This window comes from Schistocerca piceifrons, chromosome 7, assembly GCF_021461385.2.
Source record: "Schistocerca piceifrons isolate TAMUIC-IGC-003096 chromosome 7, iqSchPice1.1, whole genome shotgun sequence".
Taxonomy (NCBI): domain Eukaryota; kingdom Metazoa; phylum Arthropoda; class Insecta; order Orthoptera; family Acrididae; genus Schistocerca; species Schistocerca piceifrons.
In genome coordinates, this window is record NC_060144.1 from 187385404 (window position 1) to 187413161 (window position 27758).

At 40.5% G+C, this 27758-nt stretch overlaps 1 protein-coding gene across 1 annotated transcript in view; it reads right to left on the reverse strand.

Annotated features, from left to right (window-relative positions):
- Positions 1 to 27758, reverse strand: part of LOC124804710 (von Willebrand factor A domain-containing protein 8) — a 256617-nt gene that overhangs the window by 113408 nt on the left and 115451 nt on the right. Inside the window, exons 16-18 of the mRNA XM_047264969.1 lie at positions 20341 to 20497; positions 11819 to 11999; positions 2634 to 2839 (exon numbers count right to left, since the gene is read on the reverse strand). Coding sequence (XP_047120925.1) covers positions 2634 to 2839; positions 11819 to 11999; positions 20341 to 20497 — 544 coding nt within the window. The remainder of the gene's footprint in view (positions 1 to 2633; positions 2840 to 11818; positions 12000 to 20340; positions 20498 to 27758) is intronic.

Consider the following 27758-nt stretch of genomic DNA (forward strand, 5'->3'; position numbering starts at 1 on the left):
AAAGATATTGAAAATCTGATTACACCATCAGAATTGTCGTGAAAATAATGGTAATGTACATGTTTCTTTTTGAGGTATCATGATTCATCTGACTACTATTAATTTCTATACGAAATGTGAAATGTCTGCCATTAAGGTTTCACAAAGTCCGCCATCTTCGGCACTCCCAGTGTGTCTCCTTCATCGATACAGTGTCACAATGGAATTCCCAGCCATGCGGCTGGACCATGCGCTGGGGCTACCCCTCTCGTCCCGCTAACGTTCAGCACCACGTGTTTGCTGCTGGACCCCAGCTGGCCGAGCGGCCCTTCCGGCCATGCCAACTCACATCTTAGAATATTTTCAGGGTGCCATAATTCGCCCGTTACCTCAAAGTGAGAAACCCAACTTGCGCTTTTCTCACATGACATACTGAAAGCTTTGAATCAAGGCAACCAAGTACATGAAGTGTTTCTTGATTTCCGAAAAGCATTTGACTCAGTACTGCACCTATGCCCATTGTCAATGATCATATGGGGTACCAAATGAAATTTGTGATTGGATTGAGGACTTTTTGGTAGGGAGGACCCAGCATGTTATCTTGGATGGAGAGTCATCATCAGATGTAGAAGTAACTTCAGGTGTGCCCAAGGGAAGTGTGTTAGCACTCCTGCTGTTCATGTTGTATATTAAAGAAAAAACTATACTAAACTCCTCCCGAACAAGCCATGAAGGCCCAATGGTACTGACTGGCGGCTGTGTCACCCTCAGCTCATAGGCATCACTGGATGCGGATATAGAGGGGCATGTGGTCAGCACACCGCTCTCCAGACCGTATGTCAGTTTCCAAGACAGGAGCCACTACTTCTCAAGCAATAGCTCCTCAGTTTGCCTCACAAGGGCTGAATGCACCCCGTTTGCCAAAAGACCGGATGGTGACCCATCCAAGTGCTAGCCCAGCCCGACAGCGCTTAACTTTGTAAATCTGACAGGAACCCGAGTTAACAATGTGGCAACGCCGTTGGCACCGTATATTAATGACCTTGCGGATAATATCAATAGTACAATGGGGAAGTGTCCAGGCATCTCGGAGTGAACCAAAGCGATGTTGTTTGGACATGGAGGAGATACAGAGAGACAGGAATTGTCAATGACATGCTTCACTCAGGCCGCCCAAGGGCTACTACTGCAGTGTATGACCGCTACCTATTGACTGTGACTCGGAGGAACCCTGAAAGCAACGCCATCATGTTGAATAATGCTTTTTGTGCAGCCACAGGACATTGTGTTATGACTCAAACAGTGCACAATAGGCTGCATGATGTGCAACTTCACTCCCGACATCGATGACGAGGTCCATCTTTGCAACCACAACACCATGATGCGCGGTACAGATGGGCCCAACAACATGCCGAATGGACCGCTCAGCATTGGCATCACATTCTCTTCACTGATGAGTGTCGCATATGCCTTCAACCAGACAATTGTCACAGACATGTTTGGAGGCAATCTGGTCAGGCTGAACGCCTTACACACACTGTCCAACGAGTGCAGCAAGGTGGACGTTCCCTGCTGTTTTGAGGTGGCATTATGTGAGGCCGACGTACACTGCTGGTGGTCATGGAAGGCGTTGTAACGGCTGTACGATATGTGAATGCCATCCTCCCACCAATAGTGCAACCATATCGGCAGCATATTGGCCAGGCATTCATCTTCGTGGATGACAATTCATGCCCCCATCATGCACATCTTGTGAATGACTTCCTTCAGGATAATGACATCGCTCGACTAGAGTGGCCAGCATGTTCTCCAGACATAAACCCTATCGAACATGCCTGGGATAGATTGCCAAGGGCTGTTTATGGATGACGTGACCCACCAACCACTCTGAGGGATCTACACCGAATCACTGTTGCGGAGTGGGACAATCTGGACAGACAGTGCCTTGATGAACTTGTGGATAGTATGCCACAGTGAATAGAGACATGCATCAATGCAAGAGCACGTGCTACTGAGTATTAGAGATACCGGTGTGTACAGCAATCTGGACCACCACCTCTGGAGGTCTCGCTGTATGGTCGTAGAATGTGCAATGTGTGGTTTTCATGAGCAATAAAACAGGCAGAAATGATGTTAATGTTGATCTCCGTTCCAATTTTCTGTACAGGCTCCGGAACTGAGGTGACGCAAAACTTTTTTGATGTGTGTACAATAATCCCAACTGAATTACCCATTAATTTTAAGTGATTTTGATTCCCAATCAAGGCTTTGTTTGCAGTAAAGGAGGAGGAGATGGACAAAGAGAGGTTGGAGGAGGAGATGGACAAAGAGAGGTTGGAGGAGGAGATGGACAAAGAGAGGTTGGAGGAGGAAATGGGCAGAGAGAGAGGGGAAAGTGTTAAGGCTATATATCCACTTCCCATACATATTTATGAAGTGCAAAGCATTGCTTGGTTCGCTAGTGAGTACAAAAAGTACACTGATCTCACAGTAGGAGATTTTTCCTGATGACACACAGAAAAGTTTAGTAGAAACAACAAACTATTCACTGCATTAAGCTGAAAGCAGTCAGTCAAAGCTGCAGCATAGTACTGATTTACTGAACTACTTCATATACCAGTGAGACACCAGTAGTACAATGAACAGTGACTTACCTGCAGATGCTTCACAATGTTGACAACTTCTCTCGTAGAGTAAGGATACTGCACTAGGCCTTGGTCTGCCATGGAGCGCAGTTCCCCAAATGCCTTTACCAGACGATTAATGACAGCATCTGGGACATCTGGACCATACTGCTTCAGAAGAGCCCTTTCTGACTGGGGGCTCGGATTGTCCACTGCGTGACAACTGAATAAGTCACCTGTCATAAATAAATGAATGCATGAAATGGTGACAGAATATACTTTTACTCTAGTACCTAAACTTTCAGCATAATAAAGAAATGAAAATATGTTTCCTCAAAACCAACTCTGTGAACATCTGGCAGAGTCCTCAGTGGCAGCTAACTAGCTTTAGTTCATCTCCCTACTCCCTAGAGACTGAAATGTAATGAGGTGGAACTGATCCACTTCCCTTGATATCACTCTTAGCACCCATACTACATTTTTTTTCCTGTTATGAAATGTCAACTTTATTTTATGATTCTTATTCTGGTTCCTATTGTTGATTATCATGGTACAAATATTCTGTATTAAAACATTTTTTAAATAAAAAAATCATTTTTAGAATTCTGTACTGCAATTGGAACTCTTATAGGAAGACTTTCATGTCTACCTGTCTGTCTGCTGTCTATCTGCCTGTCTGTCAAGATCCCTTTTGCTCAGGAACAGGTAGAGGATCTAGATGAGCAAAATATGTCACACACTAAACTCTATGGCCCCTTGATAGTGTAAAAAATTTAAGCTTCTAAGTCAATGAAATCAAAAGATACATTAATTTTGGTACACACAAACTCACTCATCAAGAACTATAATGTGCTCCCTCTTGACCTAGAATCATGAAATTGGCAAGAAGCAAGGTTTCACAGTACAAGTAAAGGAAAAATCTGACTACTGTTAATTTGTAATTATATAACAAAAAAAATATTTGGCATTATAAACTTAGATTGCATTCATAATGCATCAAAAATCTCTGGAAGTACTATGTGTTCAAAAATGGCTCTGAACACTATGGGACTTAACTTCCGAGGTCATCAGTCCCCTAGAACTTGGAACTACTTAAACCTAACTAACCTAAGGACATCACACACATCCATGCCCGAGGCAGGATTTGAACCTGCGACCGTAGCGGTCGCGCGGTTCCAGACTGTAGTGCCTAGAACCACTAGGCCACCCCGGCCAGCAGTACTATGGGGAATTTGATCTGGTTTGCAATAACAGGTAGAGCGATTCATGAAGAAGGTTTATGTGTATAATTTACAAATATTTCATGCTAACCGGCTGACCTATGCTAAAGTGAAGTCCCCTGCAGCTGAGGAAACGATGCCTTTGGCATCTAGCAAGGATAAGTGTAAGGCCACCCAACTACCGTGCCACACCAGCACTAAACAGTCGTGTAAATATGACAAAAATAGAATTAAAAGTCGTATTTAGATTAAAGGTGAATAAGAAATGAGTTACACGGAATCATAGTGGTTCTAGTGAAATGAAGCAACTCTTGACAACAGAGAAGCTTATCATTTAAATCACTTATAATTATTTGACATACAATTAAAAATCATCTGTGAGGCTGTGCACCTTATCCCAAAGATAGATTTTATGCAATGGAACTTTATACTACTGTAATGAACAGCCACTAGTTGACTGATGCATTCAGTGTGTAGACAAGGTAGTATTACTGAAAAGGTGTGGGAAAGCATTATAGAACATCAGAGCCATGACAGAAATGGACTTGGCAGCCTTGGTACTTGACAGGAATTTGAAAGTGAACCTCCACATATTGCATAGCTAATAACAATTAAAATCGCTCAAAAGAGGAAAGGCCACTGGACCTGATGGGATACCAGTTCGATTTTACACAGAGTACGCGAAGGAACTTGCCCCCTTTCTTGCAGCGGTGTACCGTAGGTCTCTAGAAGAGCGTAGCATTCCAAAGGATTGGAAAAGGGCACAGGTAATCCCCGTTTTCAAGAAGGGACGTCGAACAGATGTGCAGAACTATAGACCTATATCTCCAATGTCGATCAGTTGTAGAATTTTGGAACACGTATTATGTTTGAGTATAATGACGTTTCTGGAGACTAGAAATCTACTCTGTAGGAATCAGCATGGGTTACGAAAAAGACGGTCGTGTGAAACCCAGCTCGTGCTATTCGTCCACAAGACTCAGAGGGCCATAGACACGGGTTCACAGGTAGATGCCGTGTTTCTTGACTTCCGCAAGGTGTTCGATACAGTTCCCCACAGTCGTTTAATGAACAAAGTAAGGGCATATGGACTATCAGACCAATTGTGTGATTGGATTGAAGAGTTCCTAGATAACAGAATGCAGCATGTCATTCTCAATGGAGAGAAGTCTTCCGAAGTAAGAGTGATTTCAGGTGTCCCGCAGGGGAGTGTCATAGGACCGTTGCTATTCACAATATACGTAAATGACCTTGTGGATGACATTGGAAATTCACTGAGGCTTTTTGCAGATAATGCTGTGGTGTATCGAGAGGTTGTAACAATGGAAAATTGTACTGAAATGCAGGAGGATCTGCAGCAAATTGACGCATGGTGCAGGGAATGGAAATTCAGTCTCAATGTAGACAAGTGTAATGTGCTCCGAATACATAGAAAGATAGATCCCTTATCATTTAGCTACAAAATAGCAGGTCAGCAACTGGAAGCAGTTAATTCCATAAATTATCTGGGAGTATGCATTAGGAGTGATTTAAAATGGAATGATCATATAAAGTTGATCGTCGATAAAGTAGATGCCAGACTGAGATTCATTGGAAGAATCCTAAGGAAATGCAATCCGAAAACAAAGGAAGTAGGTTACAGTACGCTTGTTCGCCCGTTGCTTGAATACTGCTCACCAGTGTGGGATCCGTACCAGATAGGGTTGATAGAAGAGAGAGAGAGAGAGAGAGAGAGAGAGAGAGAGAGAAGATCCAACGGAGAGCAGCGCGCTTCGTTACAGAATCATTTAGTAATCGCGAAAGCATTATGGAGATGATAGATAAACTCCAGTGGAAGACTCTGCAGGAGAGACGCTCAGTAGCTCGGTATGGGCTTTTGTTAAAGTTTCGAGAACATACCTTCACCGAAGAGTCAAGCAGTATATTGCTCCCTCCAACGTATATCTCGCGAAGAGACCATGAGGATAAAATCAGAGAGATTAGAGCCCACACAGAAGCATACCGACAATCCTTCTTTCCACGAACAATACGAGACTGGAATAGAAGGGAGAACCGATAGAGGTACTCAGGGTACCCTCCGCCACACACCGTCAGGTGGCTTTCGGAGTATGGATGTAGATGTAGATGTAGATAACTTGGTGTCAGGTGCTCATGTGCAGTAGAGATGGCGAGGGACCAGAGTTGCAGGGAAAATAATATGTTCAGGTAGACTGCATTCTTCACTTCTTCTATACAGAATCACCACTGTCATCAACAGATTGGTGGGGAGGTTCTATATATAGAAATGCAGAAGTTTCTAAGATGACAGTATTGACAGCCTCGGAATTAATTTGTAGCAGTATTTGAGTATACTGATAGTTACCATTTGTAGACTAGCTGGTTTATTGAAATATTTGGGAAAGTAAAACTGGTTGAGGTGTTATTGCTAGAATAAACTAGCAATGGAACCTTAGTGCTGAACGCAACAGACAATTGTAGGTAAAGCTTTCTCAGATGATTGACTGAATTAATGCAGTGACTTCAAAGACAGACTGTGTTCAGGCTGAAACAAAAATGAATTATCTCTTATGGTAGAACAGATTTCAAAGACAGAACCTGTTAAGCTTGGTATAGATTCAACTACAAACACATTGGCTACCAATTACATCAATGTGTAATGGGATCACTGCTCTCAGTTGCAGTAGGACATTACCCGGAATCAATGGCGATGAGCAAAAATGTGTACCAGACCAGCATTCGAATCTGGGATCTCCTCCTTTCTAGACAGTTGCATTAATCACTGTGCCACCCAGGACACAGGGTTATTGCAACTGCACAGACTACCTCAGCAACTTCACAGCTGATCCAAATTCCCCCTGAGCACCACCTATCCACAGTCCCTGTCCATTCTCTCATTGTTCGCTACTCTGAGATTCCCACAAGCAGCAGATGTATTTGTGCATCCACACTGAAGAATGTGGAGCCATTGCCCAGCTAGGCATATCAATTATATGAACCCACTGCGTTTGTTTTTTGGACATGTTCTTTCAGACATGTCCCGGGTTTGAATCCTGGTCCAGTACACATTTTCACTCATAGCTGCTGATTCCACCTAATGTCCCATTGCAGCTGACAGCAGTGATCCCCTTCAATTTACACATTGGCTACTAAAATAGATACAATGAAGAAAAATATTAACAGTTTAAATTTGAGTGGATGGTGTGAAATTATTTCCAAACAGAGTTAATGAAATGGAGAGCTGCTTCATAACAGGGATGTACACTGAGGTGACAAAAATCATGGGATAGCGATATGCACATACACAGGTGGCAGTAGTACCATGTATACAAGATAAACTGGTGTCCAAAATTAAAGAAACAAACCGAAATTTTGGAAGGTTGCATTTATTTTGCCACAAAACAGTATAATCCCGTGATAGTAAAGTATAAATAATATAAAGAAAACAGAATTAAACAACTGCAACTTACATAACATTAGACAAAAATATTCTTTGTTTTTTCCAACTTACGGATTTACATGCACATTCCGACAACTGGTTAATGCACTATGTATGGGGTGTAACCACTTCCGGCAGCAGTACAGGCGTGGCAAACAACAGGACATGCTGTGAATGATGTCATCAATCTCATGTTGAGGCAATAATGCCCATTCTTCCTGCACCACCACACACAAGTCTTGGAGAGCGGTTGGTGGATGCTGAGGTGATGCAACCCATGTCTGTAGTGCATCCCAGACATGCTCTCTGGGATTCAAATCAAGAGAGAGAAGGCCATGCCATGTGTGCAATATTTTCTATTTCCAAGAAAACATAAACCATGCATGCTCTATGAGGTCAAGGATTATCGTCCAGCAATATGAAGTCTGCACGCGCAGCACATTGCAACAACTGCGCATGAGGTCCCAAGATCTCGTCACGATACTTGACAGCAGAAAAAACTTGCCGATTTAACAATACAATTTCACAAAGAGGTGTTCCGAGTGGTCAACATAATCCCTGCCCACATCACATTAGGGACTGACCTCGATATGTCTCTTTCCACAATGATTGGGTCCCAAAAATCATGTTTTACATTCTCTCCAGATGTGAATCCGTCGAGAATCACTGTTCAGACCAAATTGGGACTCATCTGTGAAAAGAACATTGGCCTTGCATGCTGAAGGCTCCACTCTAGACATTCCCTTCTGTGATGAAGCGTCTGAGATACACATACAGCAGGTCTCCGACAATAAAAGCCACTCTGCCAAAGCCTTCTGTACACCGTTTGCCTCGCTACAACACATCTAGTTGCTGTGCAGTACTAAGGCGGTACCATCATGCCCTCACACACAAATAGCGATCCTCTTTTTCTGATGTTACACTGGTCAGCCCCACCCTTGTCTTTGCGGTACAATTTTAATCTCTATAAACTGTTGCCACATCCAAAAAACAACAGAACGATTCACATTAAGCCATCAGGCCACATCAGTTTGCGACTGTCCTGCTTCTATTCTTCCCATGGCCCTCCAATGCAGAGAGCCTGGCAGGCATCTTCTCTGTACCATACTGCACCGCGGTAACTGTGTACAAAGCAACTGTGATGTGGGACTACCCAGAAAACACTATTGGAGTTGATAAGTGCCCTGATGTCATCACTGGTCTGGTCGTTCATTGACCAGAGTGCCACCTTCCATGCAGGACACAATCGTACAGACATCTGTTGACAGTTTGTATGATTGTATCGTTAATTAGAAGTAGAACGGGGAAATACTGGTCTGTTGCTTTAATTTTGGACACCAGTTTATTAAAAGGCAATGCACTGGCAGAGCTGTGATTTGCACTTAGGTGATTCATACGAAATATATTTGACATGATTATGGCTGCACAATGGGGATTAACAGACCTTGAATGGGGACTCGCAGCTGGAGCTAGATGCATGGGACATTCCATTTTGGAAATTGTTAGGAAATTCAATATTCCAAGATCCACTGAGTCAAGAGTGTACTGTGAATATCAAATTTCAGGCATTACCCCTCAATATGGAGAATGCAGTAGCCACCAGCAATCACTTAATGACTGAGAGCAGCGGCGTTCGGGCAGAGTTGTCAGTGTTAACAGACAAGCAACACTGCATGAAATAACCACAGAAATCAATGCGGGACATACATTGAACATATCCATCAGAACAATGACACAAATTTTGTCTTTAATCAACTATGGCAGTAGATGACCAATGAGAGTGCCTTTGCTAACAGCAAGACATCACCTGTAGTATCTCTCCTGGGCTCATGACCCTATTAGTTGGACCCTAGATGACTGCAAAACTGTGGCCTTGTCAGATAAGTCCTAATTTCAGTTGGCAAGAACTGATGATAGGGTTCAGGTGTGGTGCAGAACCCTCAAAGTCATGGGCCCAACTTGCCAACAAAGCACTATGCAAACTGGTGGTGGCTCATTATGGTTTGGGTTGTGTTTACACGGAATGAACTGAGTCTTCTGGTCCAATTGCGCAGATCAGCGACTGGAAATGATTATGTTGGGCTACTTGGAGACCACTTGCAGTCATTCATGGACTTCATGTTCCCAAACAACAATGTCATGTCACCGGGGTCCAATTGTGTGCAATTGGTTTGAAGAACATTCTGAACAATGTGAGCAAATGATTTAGCCACCCACATGACTCAATAACAATCCCATCAAACACTAATGGGACATAATGGAGAGGTCATTTCACACACAAAATCCTGCACCAGCGGCACTTTTGTAATTATGGACATCTGCAGAGGCAGCATAGCTCAATATTTCTGCAGGGGACACCCAATGACTTGTTGAGTCCATGCTAACTAAATTGAACTGCTTTACTGTGCTGGGTGAAAGGATGTTTGACATGATATTAAGAGGCATCCCATGACTTTTGTCACCTCAGTGTAGTATGAACACCAGTAAACTGTGACAAATATAAATAGCTTAGGTTGCCTGTGTAGTCAGTGACAGTTTACGAGATCAATACTTAGCAAGAAAGCAGGTTTCAGCTGAAGTAGGGAGTAAATTGATCCAGGTTGAAAAATATCACTATGAGGTAGCAGTTAAATGTCATGTATATACACAAAGGATTAAAATCAGGTCAATTGATGGGAAGGAAGTCAATGAAAGAAAATTATAGAAGATCCGATATATTTTGAAACTGCAGAGCCAGAAATTTCCCATAACTCGTCCTAAGGACAATACATTTCTGCTATTATTTCTAAGAGCATTTCTGGGAACACTGTCATGGTCACAGCTAGAATGCAGAAAAATTAGAATTTCAAAGGAGCTGCTATGCAGTTGGGGCAAGCGTGTGCTGAACTGAGTGATGTAGACCAATCACAAAGATTTGGTACATACATCTAATCCAGAAGAAAGTTCTGGTGATAAGAGGCACAGAAGCATTTCCAATTAAGTCACTAGTCCAGTTGAATATCATAGGGGATATAGCAGTCAGCCAGACTACTTTTAATTATACGTATACAGGTTGGTCAGAGACAGTCTGAAATGCTTGTAAGGGTGTTTCAGGGTAGGTTGTGGTGAAAAATAATTGCTAAGAAAAAAATTTGATAATTGTGTCATTTCTGAGATAATTAGCATTTAAGTTAGCCAATTAGGCCATTGTGCATGCAAATTCAAGTGGCCTGACAGAGACAAGGTCACCAAATGAGGTTTTTGTTTTGTTTCTTAAAATCGGAAAAGAGAATGATTCAAAAATTGGACATGGGTTGGTAGCAGGAATTGAACCATAGCTAAAGGACTACAAGTCTTGTGTGATATCATCTATGTTATAAGAGTAACTAACACTATTTGTATTTGGCAAACCACTTGAATTTGCACACACAATGGCCTGATTGGCTAACTTCAATGCTAATAACTTCGAAGCGGTGTTAACATACTGAATTTTTTTCTTAACAATTACATCTCACCCTACAACATCCTTACAAGCTTTTCAGACTGTTCGTGATCACCTTGTCTACAAATAAGTTAAAAAACCTAGAGGATGAGATTAAGAACAAATAGTTAATAATCCCACAACCCTGTGATGTTTTCCTTTGTTACTATTCTCTAAAGTATTATTCTACTCATTGTCTGTTCTTTCTCTTCTTTCCTTTTCATGATGGTTAGTAAAAATAACAATTGTTCATTTGTCATGCTTACCATCACTGAAATACTACCTAAACTTTGGACGTTTGCAAAGCACAGAGATATGGTTCAACACAATGGAAGAATCAAATCCATATTACTACCATGAAGAGGTAGGAAATGGGAACTTTGTAATTAAAAAATGGAGAGCTGCATGAAGTGATGAAAATTCATGGTATTATGAAGGAAAGATGTTTGAGAGAAATAGACAAGAGAGAAGCACTACATGAACAAGATTTGAGGAAAACACTAAAAGGTGAGTAGTGGATCCTGACTGTCATCAATAGAATGACTGCCAAGGATCATTGTTACAAATATGACAGCACTATTAAAAAATGTTCTTCTCAAGGAACACATAGAATGCCCAAAAAAGATCTGTTAGCCCCAGGTCTTAATTGAGGTACTTCAGATTATGTTTGAGGCATTAACTGATTCAGGGAGCATGGTTAGCATTGCAAATAATGGCATCGATTTAAGTAAAACAGAATGTAAGTCTACACCTGTATTCTCTTAACACGTTAGGCCTAAATTTTTGAATGTTGTTGATCATTACACATCAAAACGATGACAATACTATATGAATATTTGTCAGTATTCTAAAACTCATATTTACTTAATCTTTCCACCTGTAAGTGGACAATGGCTACAACAACAACCAATGTGAAACATGGAGAAATTGAACACAACAACCAATGGAAAATGAGGATATAATGGTAATATTCTCATATAGAATACAGACGCTGAAGAATATGTCTTACAGTGACAACACAGATCAAAACAAGGTGAGAAATCACTTCAATATATTGCATTGTATTATTCTACACTCAGTATTAGCATGCTTACATTACCTAAGGCTCCGAAGAAATCATTTCCTAGGAAGGGAAACCCTGGGCGATTAGCCAGTACAATCATCCTGAAGTCTGGGTGCAGAGCGATGACCGAGCCACCAGCAGACTGTACTCTTGGATCACCATGTGGCACAATACGGCGGCCATCTGATAAAATCATTTCACCAGATTCTACTAGTGTCTGAAACAGGCATGATACAATGTTTAATTGATCTGAAGCCCTCTGTTCACACTTAACACAATCACAGAACAATCCTTATACAACAGTAAGCAATATATGCCAGCACCTACCCTCAGAAACTAAAGGATGGCAAGAACACAGAAACAGAATGTGCTATTTCTTTAACTTCTAAATTAGCAAATTCTTTTTCAAAATGTCACAGCAGAAGGATTAATATGAATAGCCCCTTGTAAGTCTGAATGGATGATGATGATGATGATCCCAGATGCTGAAATGTAAAATCTGGAGTGCAATCTTTCTTATAACTTGTCAAGTCTACAACAATTCTGGGCCTCTGTATGAGACATGGTGGAAATCTGCTCCAACTTTGATGTAAAATGTTAAAAACAGCCACACCTACCTCTAAAAGGCAACCCTTCATGCAAATCCCATAGAACCTGATATTTCAGTGTTGAGTTTAAAAGAACTTTCCCATTTGTGACTGAGCAACAGCATTTTATATGCCTGTCACACTACGAGGAGTCATCGCCTGATGTGAAGTGGTGACGTGTTAGTCTCTGTGCAAAGGCACAGTATGGGGCTGGTTCTAAAGATCCCCTTTCCCAGCTGTATTCCTTCATAATTTTATAAATAAGAAGGTTGTGCAGATCCACAGAGCTGTGTACCCATAATCAAGCTGAGGTACACAAAGACCCTGTAAAACTGAAGCAAACAAGTTTGGTCTGCTCCCCATGAACTGCAGATAAGACATTTTAAAATACCTAGTCGTTTTTGGGACTGCCTTTTCAGGCCCATGAGGTGTGGAAACCTTGTAAGTTTGAATACAAATGGTTAAAAATAACACTTGCTGACTTTTCCATTGAAAAATAAAAATCCCTTTGCTCTGATCATTCAGCTGACAGTGGAAGAGTTAGTGGCAACCAGTGACTTGTCGCTGTACTGCCTGAGGAAGAACAGAAGACAGAAAAGTCATCAACAAACAAAGAACACTGAACAGGACACTTAACTCCTGACATTATACTATTAATAGCTACGGTAAAGACAGTCAGACTTAAAACACTAGCCTGAGGGACACTGTTCTCTTGTTCAATGCACTCAGAGAGGATATCACCAACTCAGTATGTAAAATAGTGTAGTGACAGGAAGGACCTATGACAGGAAGACATTCTTGAAAACCCCATTCACATATCTGTCCAAGGATAATTTAACTGTAAGTAGTATCGTAGGCCTTTACAACATCAAAAAATATATCGACAATGTTCTGCCAATGCAGGAAAGCCTGTTGTATGCTTTCATGAAAAGGGCTGCTGATGAGCATCACAAGTCAGCATCTTTTATCCTGATAATCAATCAACCGACATTGCCGGAGTATATTGTTCCAGGCTTACTCTAAATTACAGTCAGACCATATGTGTTTAATCCTATGTGTTGCTGTGTCAACACTTCGGTCACACCACCTAGGGTTGTAATGGTCAGGTAATGTGTGGAAGATGTGGCTCCACTTCCCACAAACCATGCATTTAAATGTATGAGGGTCACTCCAAAAGAAATGCACACCATTTTTTTAATCCATTTTTTATTCTACATGTTTGAAAGTTTTACGGTGTATAGACACATCCTTTAGGAACAATATTTTCATTTCTCCACATAATTTCTATCCCTCTCAACTGCCTTATGCCATCTTGGAAACAGCGCCTGTATACCCGCACGGTAAAATTCTGGACCAAACTGTTGGAGCCACTGTTTGGCAGCGTGTACAAGGGAGTCATCATCTTCAAACCTTGTTCCTTGAAGAGAATCTTTCAGTTTCCGAAAGAGATGATAGTCACATGGAGCCAGGTCAGGACTGTAAGGCAGGTGTTTCAGTGTTGTCCATCTGAGTTTTGTGATCGCTTCCATGGTTTTTTGACTGACATGTGGCCGTGCATCGTCGTGCAACAGAAAAACATCCTGCTTTTGCCGATGTGGTCAAACACTACTCAGTCGAGCTTGAAGTTTCTTCACATATGCATCAGAATTTATGGTGGTTCCACGTGGCATGATGTCCACAAGCAAGAGTCCTTTGGAATCGAAAAACACCATAGCCATAACTTTTCCAGCAGAAGTTGTGGTTTTGAATTTTATTTTTCTTGGGTGAATTTGCATGATGCCACTCCATTGATTGCCTCTTCGTCTCTGGTGAAAAATGATGGAGCCATGTTCCTTCACCTGTCACAATTCTTCCAAGAAATTCATCTCCACCATTCTCGTACTGTTCCAAAAGTTCGCTGCATACTGTTTTTCTTGTTTCTTTGTGAGCCACTGTCAACATCCTGGGAACCCACCTGGCACAAACCTTTTTTAATGCCAACACTTTCAGTATTCTGCAAACACTTCCTTCCCCTATCCCAACATAGCGTGACAATTCATTCACTGTGATGCATCTGTCAGCAGTCACCAATTCGTTAACTCTCTGCACATTGTCTGGAGTGTGTGCAGTATGAGGCCTGCCGCTGCAAGGACAATCCTCAATATTGTCGTGCCCACTTTCATCACATAACCTGCTTGCCCACTGACTAACTGTATTGCAATCAACAGCAGCATCTCCATACACCTTTTTCAGCCTCTTGTGAATGTTTCCCACTGTCTCGTTTTCGCAGCACAGGAATTCAAGACAGCACATTGCTTCTGACGAACGTCAAGTGTAGCAACCACCTTGAAGACATGCTGTGATGGTGCCACTCACAGGAACAGGTTGAACTAAGTTTGAAAACAAGCGGAAGGATGTATCTACATACTGTAAAACTTTCGCAGATGCAGAGTGAAAACTGTATTTTTACAAAAATAGTATGCATTTCTTTTGGAGTGACCCTTGTATTTCCCCACCAATGTGCATCAATTGCTCCCAAGCCCATCCAGTTACTAACAATAAATGTCCTGTCTTCACAGAAGGAAAAGAAATACAGGAGATTGGTCACCCAATGCATCCCCTACTCTATTGCGAAAGAGGGATTTAAGGGCACATGGCCACACACTTCCAAGAAATCACTGCTCTCAATATTGACAACTGAGCAGAGCACTTCAACTCATATCAATAAATGTAGCTGCAAGGCTGTACTTCTGGTCCAACAACCAAGCCTTCCTACAAATTAAATATCAGAAAGAATAGCAGACCCTCATGGGAGTCATTTGAAGAGACCTGGCAAAATATTTCTGTTACAAAAGCTGTTCCACCATTCCCAAAATGCACGATGAGGATGAAAATCAATAGAATAGAACAATAAGGTCTGAAGCCATCAGTGTATGTTACTTGGTCATGTTTGATGGATTATGTGATGACCATACTATCCACGGTATGCACGTCAATGACTACCTGAGGGAATCCTTAAGTCTGTCAAGTAATCCCTCTCCCCTCCACTGCAAAATTTCCCCAACACGGAGGAATGTCAGGGGGAAAGGTGGAGGAAAATGCCACTGTTAAGAAGGCTTCCAAGTTTCAATGGAAATTGAATGGGTTGAGGACACATTTGGAGGAACTACGTCTATTGGTCAGGGTAGTCCACTGTGTGTCTGCCTTCAAGAGACACATTTAAATTCTCTGATGGCCCTGAGCTATGTGGCTACAGTCTCCACAAAAAGGATGACATTAGTGAAGAAAGAGCTAAAGGAAGAGTGACTATTTGCATAAACACCATCTACCACTTCTCGCTTCTCTCCCTCACAATAAGCCAAAAACCAGTCACAGTAGCAGTGCATGTTCATGTGCATAATATGCTGACAATCTGCTCACTCGACTTGCCCCCACATGAGGTGCTACATGAATAGCCTCTCCATGACCACCTTACTCAGTTCTCATATCGCTTCGTCCTATGTGGTGATTTTAACACACACAATGTGTTTTGGACTCTGCAACATCCTGCTCCAGGGGTAGAACAAAGAAGAGTGTTCTCATATCCTCACGTGCATGTTTGTTAAAGGTGGGATGGAGCATGTGCTTCAGCACTGCAATTGGATTGGTCACTGCTATTAATCTGTCACTATGCTATCCGCCCTTGGACACTATTCAGTGGGAACTGGTTGATGACTTGAACTCATGATCATTTTCTGTTTGGATTTGCCTATCAGATAGGATGGTGCCCAAACTAAAGCCAATGCAACTGTTTTGCAGTAGGGCATACTAGACACTTTATAGCCCACTTAATGTGTCTGAACACTGTGAAGGTGTCCAGGTATGGGTGGATGATATTACCCACATGCCACTGAAGCATCCATTCTGCAGTATTCATGCCAGCTGAAAAGGCAGCCTGTGCCATGGCGAAATGCCGCTCTGCGATCAGGACCAGGCCAACAGCTCTGCTTAGGTTCAAGTGCCAACTAAACTACAGAGAATCTTGCAGCCTTTTTGGTAGTGAGCGAAAAATGTTGCCAAATTATTAGAGAGAGCAAGAAGAGATTGTCGCACCAGTTCATGTCCACTGTAAACTGTTCTCCTAAGAGTACTGTTATATCACGCATATGGAAGACCTGGGAGAGGAGTGAGGTGTCCAATAGCTCTTTACTGCATCACAGCATGTGGGAAATGGAAGTCTCCAGACCAACCCACAAGATGCTGCCCAGTCTATGGCAGCCTATTCTGCCAGAGTGAGCACCAATGTCAGTCAGGATTTTAACTTTCCAAGACCACAGAATGGCTGAGTTAGGACTTCAGTTCCACCACTGATGAAGAATACAACTGCCTCTTTTCCACGTGGGAGCTGGATTCTGCATTATATGCAGCTCATGATACACCATGCGGTCAGGTAAACTACAATCGTAATGACACTTCACAGTGTGTAGCAAAGAAATTTTTTCACTCTTTCTAACCTCATTTGGGTGTCAGGACAGTTTCCTGTCTTCTGGCAAGAGGCAATTTCAATTTCACTTTAAAGCGTAGCAACGACCACACATGGCTGAGTAACTATTGTAGTTTTGCCCTTGGTACCTGCATGAGAAAGACCTTGTTTGGATCTTAGAATCCAGATGGCTTCTTAGTCACTTTAAAATGTGGTTTCAGGAGGTAACCTGACCTCAGGCTGTTGTCAATGTCAATACCATGGATAGTATGGTCATCGCCTAAACTGTCAAACATGAACAAGGTCACCTACACTGATGGCTTCAGACCTGAACATTCTAGCTGTTGATTTTCATCCCCTGTCCTGCATTTTGGGGATGGCATCATGGACATTTTAACAGAAACATTTTGCTGGGTCTCTTCAACTGTCTTTCATGAGAGTGTGCTATTCTTTCCGATATTAACTTGGCAACCATCAGTATTTCAGTGGTAGGAAGGCTTGGTTGTGGGGCCAGAAGTGTGCAATTGCAGCTGCATTTATTGGTGCAGGTTGAAGAGCTCTGCACAATAGTCACAGTTCAGTGCCAACACTAATCTTCTGAACAGTCTGCTTCAATGCGGAGAGAAATGATTTCATGGAAGTGTGTGGCTGTATGGTTTTAAATACCTCCTTCGCAATAGAATAGGAAATGCCTTGGGTGACTAATCTGTTGAATTTCTATCTCTTCCACGAAGACAGGACATTCCCTGCTACAAACTGGATGGGCTTGGGAGCAATTGATGCACATGGGTGGGAAAGTACATTTGAATACATGGTTTGTGGGAAGTCACATCTTCCACACATTACCTGACCATTACAACCCATGGTGGTGTGACCAAAGTAGTGACACAGCAACGCATAGGCTTAGGCACATATGGTCCAACTTTAAGTTGGAGTACGCCTGATGCAGTACACTCAGGCAACTTCGGCAGATTGATTATCAGGATAAAATATGCTGACTTTTGAAGTTCACCATCAACCTTTTTCATGAAATTCGGTATGTCAGTGACACATTTGTTTTCCAATTTGTATTATGTTTCTTTGGTATCTATATTCATGATGTCCCAGCATGTTAGAACTCTTTTACAAAAACTTAGCCCAGTCTGGAGCTCACAATTAGTATCATATTTCCAAACAGTTTGACATTTAACAACTTGTTTAATTGTGTAGCTTTCAGTGTCTCGATCAGGAGTGTGTCATTTCACAGACTCTTGATAGATTTAAGTTGCTTTGCCAATCCCTCTAGAGCTACACAGACGTACAATTTTTCAAAGGAACCTCCTAAACATCTAACAAACATAAATACATTATCCATCTCAGGATGTGGTTCATTAGTAGCATTGGTTTCTCTTACATTTACAGACAACTGGTGGACTAGCCAAATGACGTTTATTTGGAGTTTGGGTGCTAACACTGCCCAAGAGACCACAGACCATTCGAACCGCAGATAATGGAAGAGGCTTTACACAGATCCCATGAGTGGTTAGGAATTTTTTTTAGTCATCTATCTCCTGACGGGTTTCATGCGGCCCACCACGAATTCCTCTCCTGTGCCAACCTCTTCATCTCAGAGTAGCACTTGCAACCTACGTCCTCAATTATTTGCTGGATGTATTCCAATCTCTACAGTTTTTGCCCTCTACAGTTTTTGCCCTGTACAGCTCCCTCTAGTACCATGGAAGTCATTCCCTCATGTCTTAACTGACAACCTATCATCCTGCCTGTTCTCCTTATCCCTGTTTTCCACATATTCCTTTCCTCTCCGATCCTGTGCAGAGCCTCCTCCTCATCCCTTACTTTATTAGTCCACCTAATTTTCAACATTCGTCTGTACCACCACATCTCAAGTGCTTCGATTCTCTTCTGTTCCGGTTTTCCCACAGTTCATATTTCACTACATAGAATGCTGTACTCCAGACGTGCATCTCAGAAATTTCTTCCTCAAATGAAGGCCTATGTTTGATACTAGCAGACTTCTCTTGGCCATGAATGCCCTTTTTGCCAATGCTAGTCTGCTTTTGATGTTCTCCTTGCTCCGTGCGTCATTGGTTATTCTACTGCCTAGGTAGCACAATTCCTTAACTCCATCTACTTCATTACCATCCATCCTGATGTTAAGTTTCTCACTGTTCTCATTTCTGCTACTTCTCATTCTTTTATCTTGATTGGGCAAGATCAGCAAACTGCTGTCAGTCACAGGTGGACAAGAAGTTGTAGTTCAACATCAGGTGTAGGAGCCAGCTGGCACGAGTTTATCAGAGAGTTAGGATGATGGTTTTCATATACTGAATGCAACTGTTACCTGATTAGATTATTTTGTTCAATAAACTAATGCCATAAGCACAAAAAAGATCAATTCATGATGAATATTGAGAGACAATGAAGAACGATAAACAGAGAATGCTTGTAAAATTAGTATAACCACAGCAAAAAGCAGGCAAATGTGTGAAACAATTTGGCCACTGAGGTATGCTTACATTTCATGTGCTAGAATACGGTGAGACAGCATGTTCCATGTAGACGGAAGTTCTCTTATTGAAGATATTTCAAAACATCTTTCCAACTACTATAAGAAATGCACACTTATTTTACCACATGCATTGTGTTTCAATCGTTTAAAACATTGTCTTTAGTAGAACTTTCATCTGATTTCTACTTATATGTGGGAGTGTTAACTGCATACACATTTTCCAGATAGTCTTGCATTTGACACTGACATTTTTGGCATGTCAGTTTGACTTGTAGCAATACACATTTTTAGACATAATACATGACAAAATATTGCACCACTAATGTTTATTTGCATTCCCTGAAGAGAAAATAAATAAACAATGCTTCTGCAATAATTTGTTATCCATGCAAAACATAAACAAACAATAGTGGAGCAATGTTTTGTTCTTTGCTGAGAACTTAAAGAAACAGTTGTGCAACATTCTGTTAAGAAAAGTGTAGTGATGCATACCAAAGTGAAATTATACCCATTAGTGTCAAATGCAGGATTATTTGGAAAATGTACGTTTAGATGATGCTTCCAGGTATATGCCGCCACGGAATGTTTTAAATGAATCAAATGAAACATATACAGTGCAATAAAGACACTTTTTTTTATTAGCTGCAAAAATGGGCTTGAAATAACCTAAGTAATTGTACAGCAACTATGGACACTGAGGCCACATAAATGGGAAGTATCTTGTTTGTTAATTCTCATTTCTTTTGTGTACTGATCTGAGTATACTATTTCTTTTAATTAGAAAAATTACTGAGATTGCATTTTATTTTTATTCATTAATCTTCAGAGCATGCATTTGGTAAATTGTGTGTTAAGGGTGTGTAACCAATTACTTTCTTGGCAATGTAAAGTGAACATAGAAGCCAATAGTCCATGGGTTTGCCATTAGTAGACTGGCTGCAGAACTAATTTAACACGCAAAAGTAGAAAACACAGTGGCAGTGAGTACTTTATATTGTTGTTCTGAAAAGTGTGGGTATACCTTCAGAATGCAAGTGACATGCGTGGGAGCCTTGTCTGCTTCATCTACAACCAATACATGACCACTCTTCACAGCTTGTACTAATGGAGAGTCTTCATATATCACGACACCATCTCTCACTGTTGGTTGCAGGGTCAATGTTTGTACTGTTGTGTCCCTAGGAGCAGGAAAGAACACAGATACACAAATACGGCTTTTTACTATATATATAACTGTAACCACACAGACAACATGATTTTTTTCTGTTTGAACAAAGGGACAACATAAAAAAGAACTTAATGAAAATATCCTACCCAAACATCCTACGTAAGACCGGGACGCACCATTTATGAATATGTTATACAGTTCACGTCAGAGAGCAAAGAAAACTAACATCCCAAGTGAAAAGTATTATTTTGTGACACTTCTGTATGGTAGTAACAACAATTGTGCATCATACTGGTGAAATGACACACCCAGTCCTAGACACACTCTCAGCGCACACACACGCTGTCAATGACCTGTAATGTACCCTGTTGTGTATCTATTTTGGCAGCTTACTTTTGGGTTGTGTTCTCTTTGCTAGATAAATAGAAGTCAATAAATGGAGGCAGACAGTCATTCATCAGTGAGCAGAGCCTGCAAGTGACTGTGAGCTGAATGATGCTGAAAGCAAAGAGTACGTGTAGCAGTGCTTAAATGTAAATTTAGTACAGAATTGATTTGATTTGATTTTTTATTGGTCCAGTTTTATCATATAGCACAAATTGTACAATTGATATTGGACAGGTCAACAATAAGTTACAATAATACATAGTATTAGCAATTAATTTTGTTACTTATTCAGAAATTCTCTGACAGAATAGAAACAGTGCTTTATTAGAAATGCCTTTAGTTTAGCTTTAAATATTGGATGAGTAGTATTTTTTATTTCCTCTGGTATCTTATTGTGTAGTATTACACCAATGTTAATTATGCTCCTCTGATAGGTGGTTGTTCTGTGATATTTTTGATGTATATTTGATTCCCTTCTGGTCCTATAGTTGTGTACACTTTTGTTCTGTAGCAGTTTGCCTGTTTTCAGGAGGTAGTCCCTAGTGAACAAGATAGTTTCATAAATGAATAAACTTGGAACATTTAGAACACCAAGCTCAGTAAAATGGGATTTACAGGACTCCATCTTTTTAAGGCCACAAATTATTCTTAAAGCTCTTTTTTGCATTCTAAAAACCTTTACACTGTGAGTTGAGTATCCCCAGAAAATGATCTCATATTGGATTAGTGAGTGGAACTGTGCATAGTATGCCTGCAGTACTGTAGTTTTGCTTGTGGTAGCCTTTAAAATTCTTAGGCCATAGCACACAGAAGATAGTTTTCTACACAAGTTATTTATATGTGTGTCCCACTTTAAGTCTTGCTGAACCCAAAGACCCAAGAATTTTGTGACACTTACATTTTCTAGGGGATCATTTTTTAATTGGGCTTGAATAGACATTTGATTAGTTGGAGGAATTAAATGAAAATCGATACACACAGTTTTTTCAGTATTTATAATGAGTTTGTTTTTTGTGAACCACTCAGAGAGTCTTTTCATAGAACTTTCTGCTGTGGACCACAAAGTTTCTGGACTGGATCCAGTGAGCAATATGCTGGTGTCATTGGCAAACAGGACAGTTTTTGTGGGACTCATATATTCAACTAAGTCGTCCACATAAATCAAGAAGAGTAGTGGACCTAGGATTGAGCCCTGTGGTACATCATATTTTATTGATAATTCCCTAGAAAGAAAGGAGTTGTTTCTTGTTTTATTCACTTTGTTGAATTCGTACTGAAGTGATACTTTCTGCCTGCGGTTTTTTAGGTATGAACACAACCAGTTATGTGATACACCTCTTACTCCTCGTCTTTCTAATTTTTCGAGCAGAATGTTATGGTCCAGGACATTGAAGGCTTTTGATAGATCTAGAAAAATACCTGCAGCTAATTTATGTTGATCAAGGGATTTTAAAATGCAGTCTAAGAATTCGAAAATTGCTGTCTGTGTAGATTTAGACTTTCTAAAACCATGTTGTTGTACTGTAAGAGTTGCATATTTATTTATGAAACTTAAAAGCCTGTCATAAAAGAGTTTTTCTAGAATTTTTGAGAAGGAAATTAACTGTGACACGGGTCGGTAGTTTGATATTTTTTCAGAAGAACCTTTTTTTAGCAGTGGTGAAACTTTTGCTATTTTAAAAATATCTGGGAATACACCAGTTTTTAAAGAGAGGTTGAAAATTTTTGCCAAGGGGTTTGCTATGTGGTGAGCACATGCTTTTAATATGAAATCAGATACTTCATCAAGACCACTTGACATTTTATTGCTTAATGATTTAATTTTACTTATAATTTCATTGGGGTTTGTTTCATACACATACACAGAAGCACTGAAGGTCACTGACTTGCTGGAGAAACTTGAGACTGGTCCTTGACAGTGTACTTGAATGAGGTCTTCAGCTAGTGAGGTGAAGTATTCATTGAATTTTTCCACAACTGAATTTGGGTCTGTGACTTTTGAGCCTTCTAGTGTTAATGATACATTCTTTTTCTTTGGCACTGAACTACAAGTTTCTTTCTTTATAACTCTCCACGTGGATCTCATTTTGTTAGATGAGTTTCTTATCAAATTATCATTCCACATAATTTTTGCCTCTTTGACTACTGTACCATAGATTCTTTTGTAGGCTTTTGAATAATCTGCGAATTCTTGGGTTACTCTATATTTCTTACAAGAGTACTGCAGAAATCTGTTTCTCTCACTGGAAATTTTTATGCCTTTAGTTACCCATTGCTTATTATTGTTAGGTTTTACTGTTTTTACTACTTTAGGAAATTCTACATTAAAATAGTGAACAAAGATGCTCTGAAAACTCATGTACATGCTATCAACATTGTTCTGAGTGGTGATGCTTTCCCAGTTTTCCTTCGCCAGTAAGAGATTAAAAATTCTAATGTTATCTTCAGAAAAGGTTCTTTTTTCAACTACTTTTCCGGAACTGATGCTACTTGTTGGCATTTCTATACACAGCAGCTGTGCCTCATGATCACTATAACCCATGCTCAGTACTCTGCTTGTGAATCTGTAAGTTGTTTCTGAGATGAACATTTGGTCAATAATGGAATTTGTGCATTCTGTTAATCTTGTTGGACAGTGTATTGTGGGGATCATATTGAATGTGTTGGTCATATTTATCAAAGCATCTCTGCTGCTGCTGTCTTTTGAAAAATCAATATTGAAACCCCCACAAAGCACTATCTTCATATTTAGTGTACTGATCTTGTTCAACAGAACCTCTAGTTTATTCATGAAAACTGACAGGTTTCCACTTGGTGCTCTGTATATGTTAATAACTATGAAATTAAGCTCTGGCAGTTTGGTAATGGAAAGCTCAAAGTCTTTTTCAATTGAGTCAATATAACTTTTACTGACATCACAGAACTTTATTTGTTCTTTCACAAAGATAGCAGAGCCACCATGTTTGGAAAACTCTCGGCAAAAATGACTTTCTAATCTATATCCTGAGATTGAGGTTAATTTTACTTTGTCATTTCGTCGCCAATGTTCAGTAATGCAAATTATATCTATGTTTAGTGCATACTGGAGTAGTGCTTCCAACATGGAAATTTTATTTGTGAGTGACTGAACGTTATGGTGTAGTATAGCAAAATCTGGGTACTTAGTAACTTTAGTTGAAACGGTTTCTGATTCTTTATCTAATGGCATTTCTAATACAGCACTTACCCAAAAAATTTTCTGTATATTTCTTGTGTGTGGGTTCTGTTCGCTGGTGGCAATCAGCAGGTGAGTTAACTTCTGGAGCTTGTATAAGTTTTGCTTCATCTACATCTGTCCTCTTCGGTTTAAACCATTTCGTAATTTTCATTTGGCTGACGACCTGATTGACTGTTTCTTGCCTAATCGGTTTGAACCACTTGGTAATTCGCGTTTGGCCGATGGCACAGCTTGGAACTCGTCTAAAACACTTCTTAATCTCCGTTTGTTAGTCACTTATACTTTTTTCTTCACTCTTCTTCGAAATGCCAGTACATATTTTTTCGGCTAGTAATTTCTTTCCTGGCATATTTAAATGAAGTCCATGGACTGTATGGAACCTTCGCTCCAATCTGTTTATGTCTACAATATCGACATTCTTAAAGTTAGTGCATATTTCAGTGATACACTCGTTTGCAACATTAATTTCGCGGTTCGCACACGACCAGGGTGGTAAATCATGACGATGTGGGATATTCACAATGAGTACATTTGTGTGGGTTAAATCATTTAAACATTTCCTCATTTCTGTAATCACCTTGTGTGTCTCGTTTCTATAGACGTCGTTTGATCCTCCTATTAATACGGCGAAATCGTCTTTATTCAAACTAGCTACGTCAGTTGATGTTGTTAGGTCCGTTATTTCACTCAATGGAGCCCCTGGCTTTATGAAACCAGATGCCTTGAAACTACATGTTCTCATCAACACTGCAGAAATTTCACGGCCGTGACTATCACCTTACACACAGATTGTTTTGTGTTTCGCACTTTTTGTAACCGGAGGATTTAAGATTCTTCTTCTCACCTGACTAGTGTTGTTTTTTTGCCGCACGTGTTCTAAATGTTCTTCAGTTTGCAGTTTTGCTGGAGATAACTTTTTTAACGTAGTTTCCTTTGTTGCATTGAAGTCTGTGGTAGTGTAGGTGGGCGCACTTATTTTGGGAGTTTTTAGAATATCTCCTGACGCAGTATTTTCACTGTTTGACCTACTTACAATGAGCAACGGTTTGCCTACTTTGTTTTCCAATTTTTCAACCCTTTACGACGTGTTCACTGAATCCACAGCACAAAGCACTTCAAAAGAGTTTTTTTGCACTAAATTTTCACTGTCTTTCACATCTTTTACCTTATGAATACAACTTCCTTCAGTCATTCTCTTCCATTTTCCCGAGACCGAGTCTTCTTTCTTCATTAGCGTCTCACGTTTTTCAGATTGTAGTTTACTTATTTCCACCTTTTGAGCATCTATTGTAAAATGTAGACTGGATATCCGTTCGTTCAGCTTCTGTATTTCAGTCTTACAAGTTGCACACGTTTTCCTTTTACTACCGAAATTTACGTTTTTTCGTGGAGGCACATTATACACTTTCAACTTTGCCGCCATCTTGTAATGTCTTGAGGGGACAACATACTGAAAGAGACCCTGAATGACTACTTTTGGAGATGAGGGGATGAAATACAGTTGAACACACAGTTACCATCTCCTAGAGTCTGTGACGATGGAAACAGGAGACGAATGACGTTTTTCTGTAGTAATTATAGCTATGTTCTCTTCATCTTGCTCCATAAATTAGATCGTTCTTCTTACAGACATCTTTACGCACAGAGACACTGTCAGGTACAAAATAGATCTTTCGTAAGTAGATGCAAAGAGTGCTTCTCTGCATCTGGAGCCTTAATTTCTCCACATCAGTTCTGTATCATTCAAGTTTCATACCAAGATAAGAATTGTCTATCAATGAAGTCTAACTTTATCCTTCCATTTCTCTGGTACTGAAATGGCATGTTCGAGTGACAGGCTGGGAAGGAGTTGTGGCACTTTGTGGGTTGTGCTTAACCATCCAGCACCAATATCTGAGAAACTATCACTACTATCAAATAATAATGTTACTCTTCCCTTTCATGTTTGATGAGATTATTTCTTCCCCCTCCTCCACTTTCTTTCTTCTTTGTGTGTCAAAGACAGCAAAGCTGTGGACAGCAACACAATTTGAGTTATACATGTTAGTTACAGGACAGCAAGAATATATGGAAAGCTTGCATTTTCTTTGGGAAATGTATTTTCATTGGAGACAATGGTCTTGGCTCTTTTAGCAGTACATATACATGTATTTCTCTGTGCTGTGTAAGAGTAAAAATCATTGGAAAAAAGCTTCTACACATTAGAAGTAAACAATCTCTAGCTGAAATTAAAGACATTGCTTGGTTTCAGTAGGCATGCGACCTGCTGGTGTTGAGGATAGAAAGCATGAGTCACATAACAATCTCCACACTGGACTGTACATGTCTTGTTGTGATCCAGTGTACTTAGATTATTTAGATGTGAAGCCCTTCTGGCTATGGTTATTTGTGAATGAGCCAAAATTTGTATGTGAGCATGTTGATTTAAAAAAATACGAATATTATTTTAAAGAGAGTATACTACTGGAAAACAAAGAACCATGTCTTCGGAGCATCTTGTATGTCCAGCTTGACACATTCTGTCTGTTAATTGTGGATAGTTAACAGCTTGGAACATTACATCACTATGAGAGCACAATGTCATGACATTGCTTTTGAAATATGACTTTATAACTGTGAATGGAATCTGAGATGTAGGTGGTACAATGTATAGAAATAAAAAGACTTTTCATAATATTATTGTGAATTTGTGTTGACATGCTCTGGGGAAAAACACTGACAAGCCAAAACATTATGACCACAGGCCACTGTGAGACCTAATGTCACTTTGTGGTGTTGTGGTCATGTGATACAGTATGAGAGCATATAAGCAGAGCAGAGAAACAGGGGGAAGATACAGGTGCAAACAATAGGGCAATCCACTGACATAAGTGACTTTGACAATAATTTGTTATGGGTCAATGCCTAGGAACAAACATCTAGGAAATGGTGAAACTGTACAGCTATTTGTGGGCTACTGTCATCAGTGACTATGGAAAGTGGATGAAGGATGGTGAAACCAAGAGTAGGCAACAAGGGATTGGGAGTCCATGGCTCATCAGAGAATGTGGAGGTCAGAGGCTTGACTGCTCTTATAAAGCAAATCTGTGGCAGATGTTACAGCACAGTACAATGCTGGTGCATGTGTAAGTGTTTCAGGGACCACCGTTCAGCACAAATTATTGAACATGGGGCTCCATAGCAGGAGATCCCTACTGTGTGTTTCCATGTTAATTCAATGACATTCTCAATTATAGCTGCAGGAGACATGATATCATTGATACTAGATGAATCATGTTTCTTCTTGCACAAAGCTGATGGTCAAATCCAGATACACTGACATCCAGGCAAATGGCTGCTCAAAACATGCACTGCACCACTAATGCAGGCCAGTGGAGTAGTATTATGCTAGAGGAGCATTTACCTGGACATCTGTGGGACCTGTGACACTAATCAAAGGCATCAGGACAGCTTGAGACTATGTGAACATTATTCTGAACCACCTGCTTCAACTTGATGGCTTCCCCGATGGCAATGACACCTTCGGGCTTGATGATAGGGTCAAAAGGCCAGAACTGTGTTACAGTGATTTGAAGAGCATGATAGTGAGCTTACATTAACGTCTTGGCCAGAAAATTGGCTGGTCTAAACCAAATGGAACATGCCTGGGACATTACTGGGTGACAGT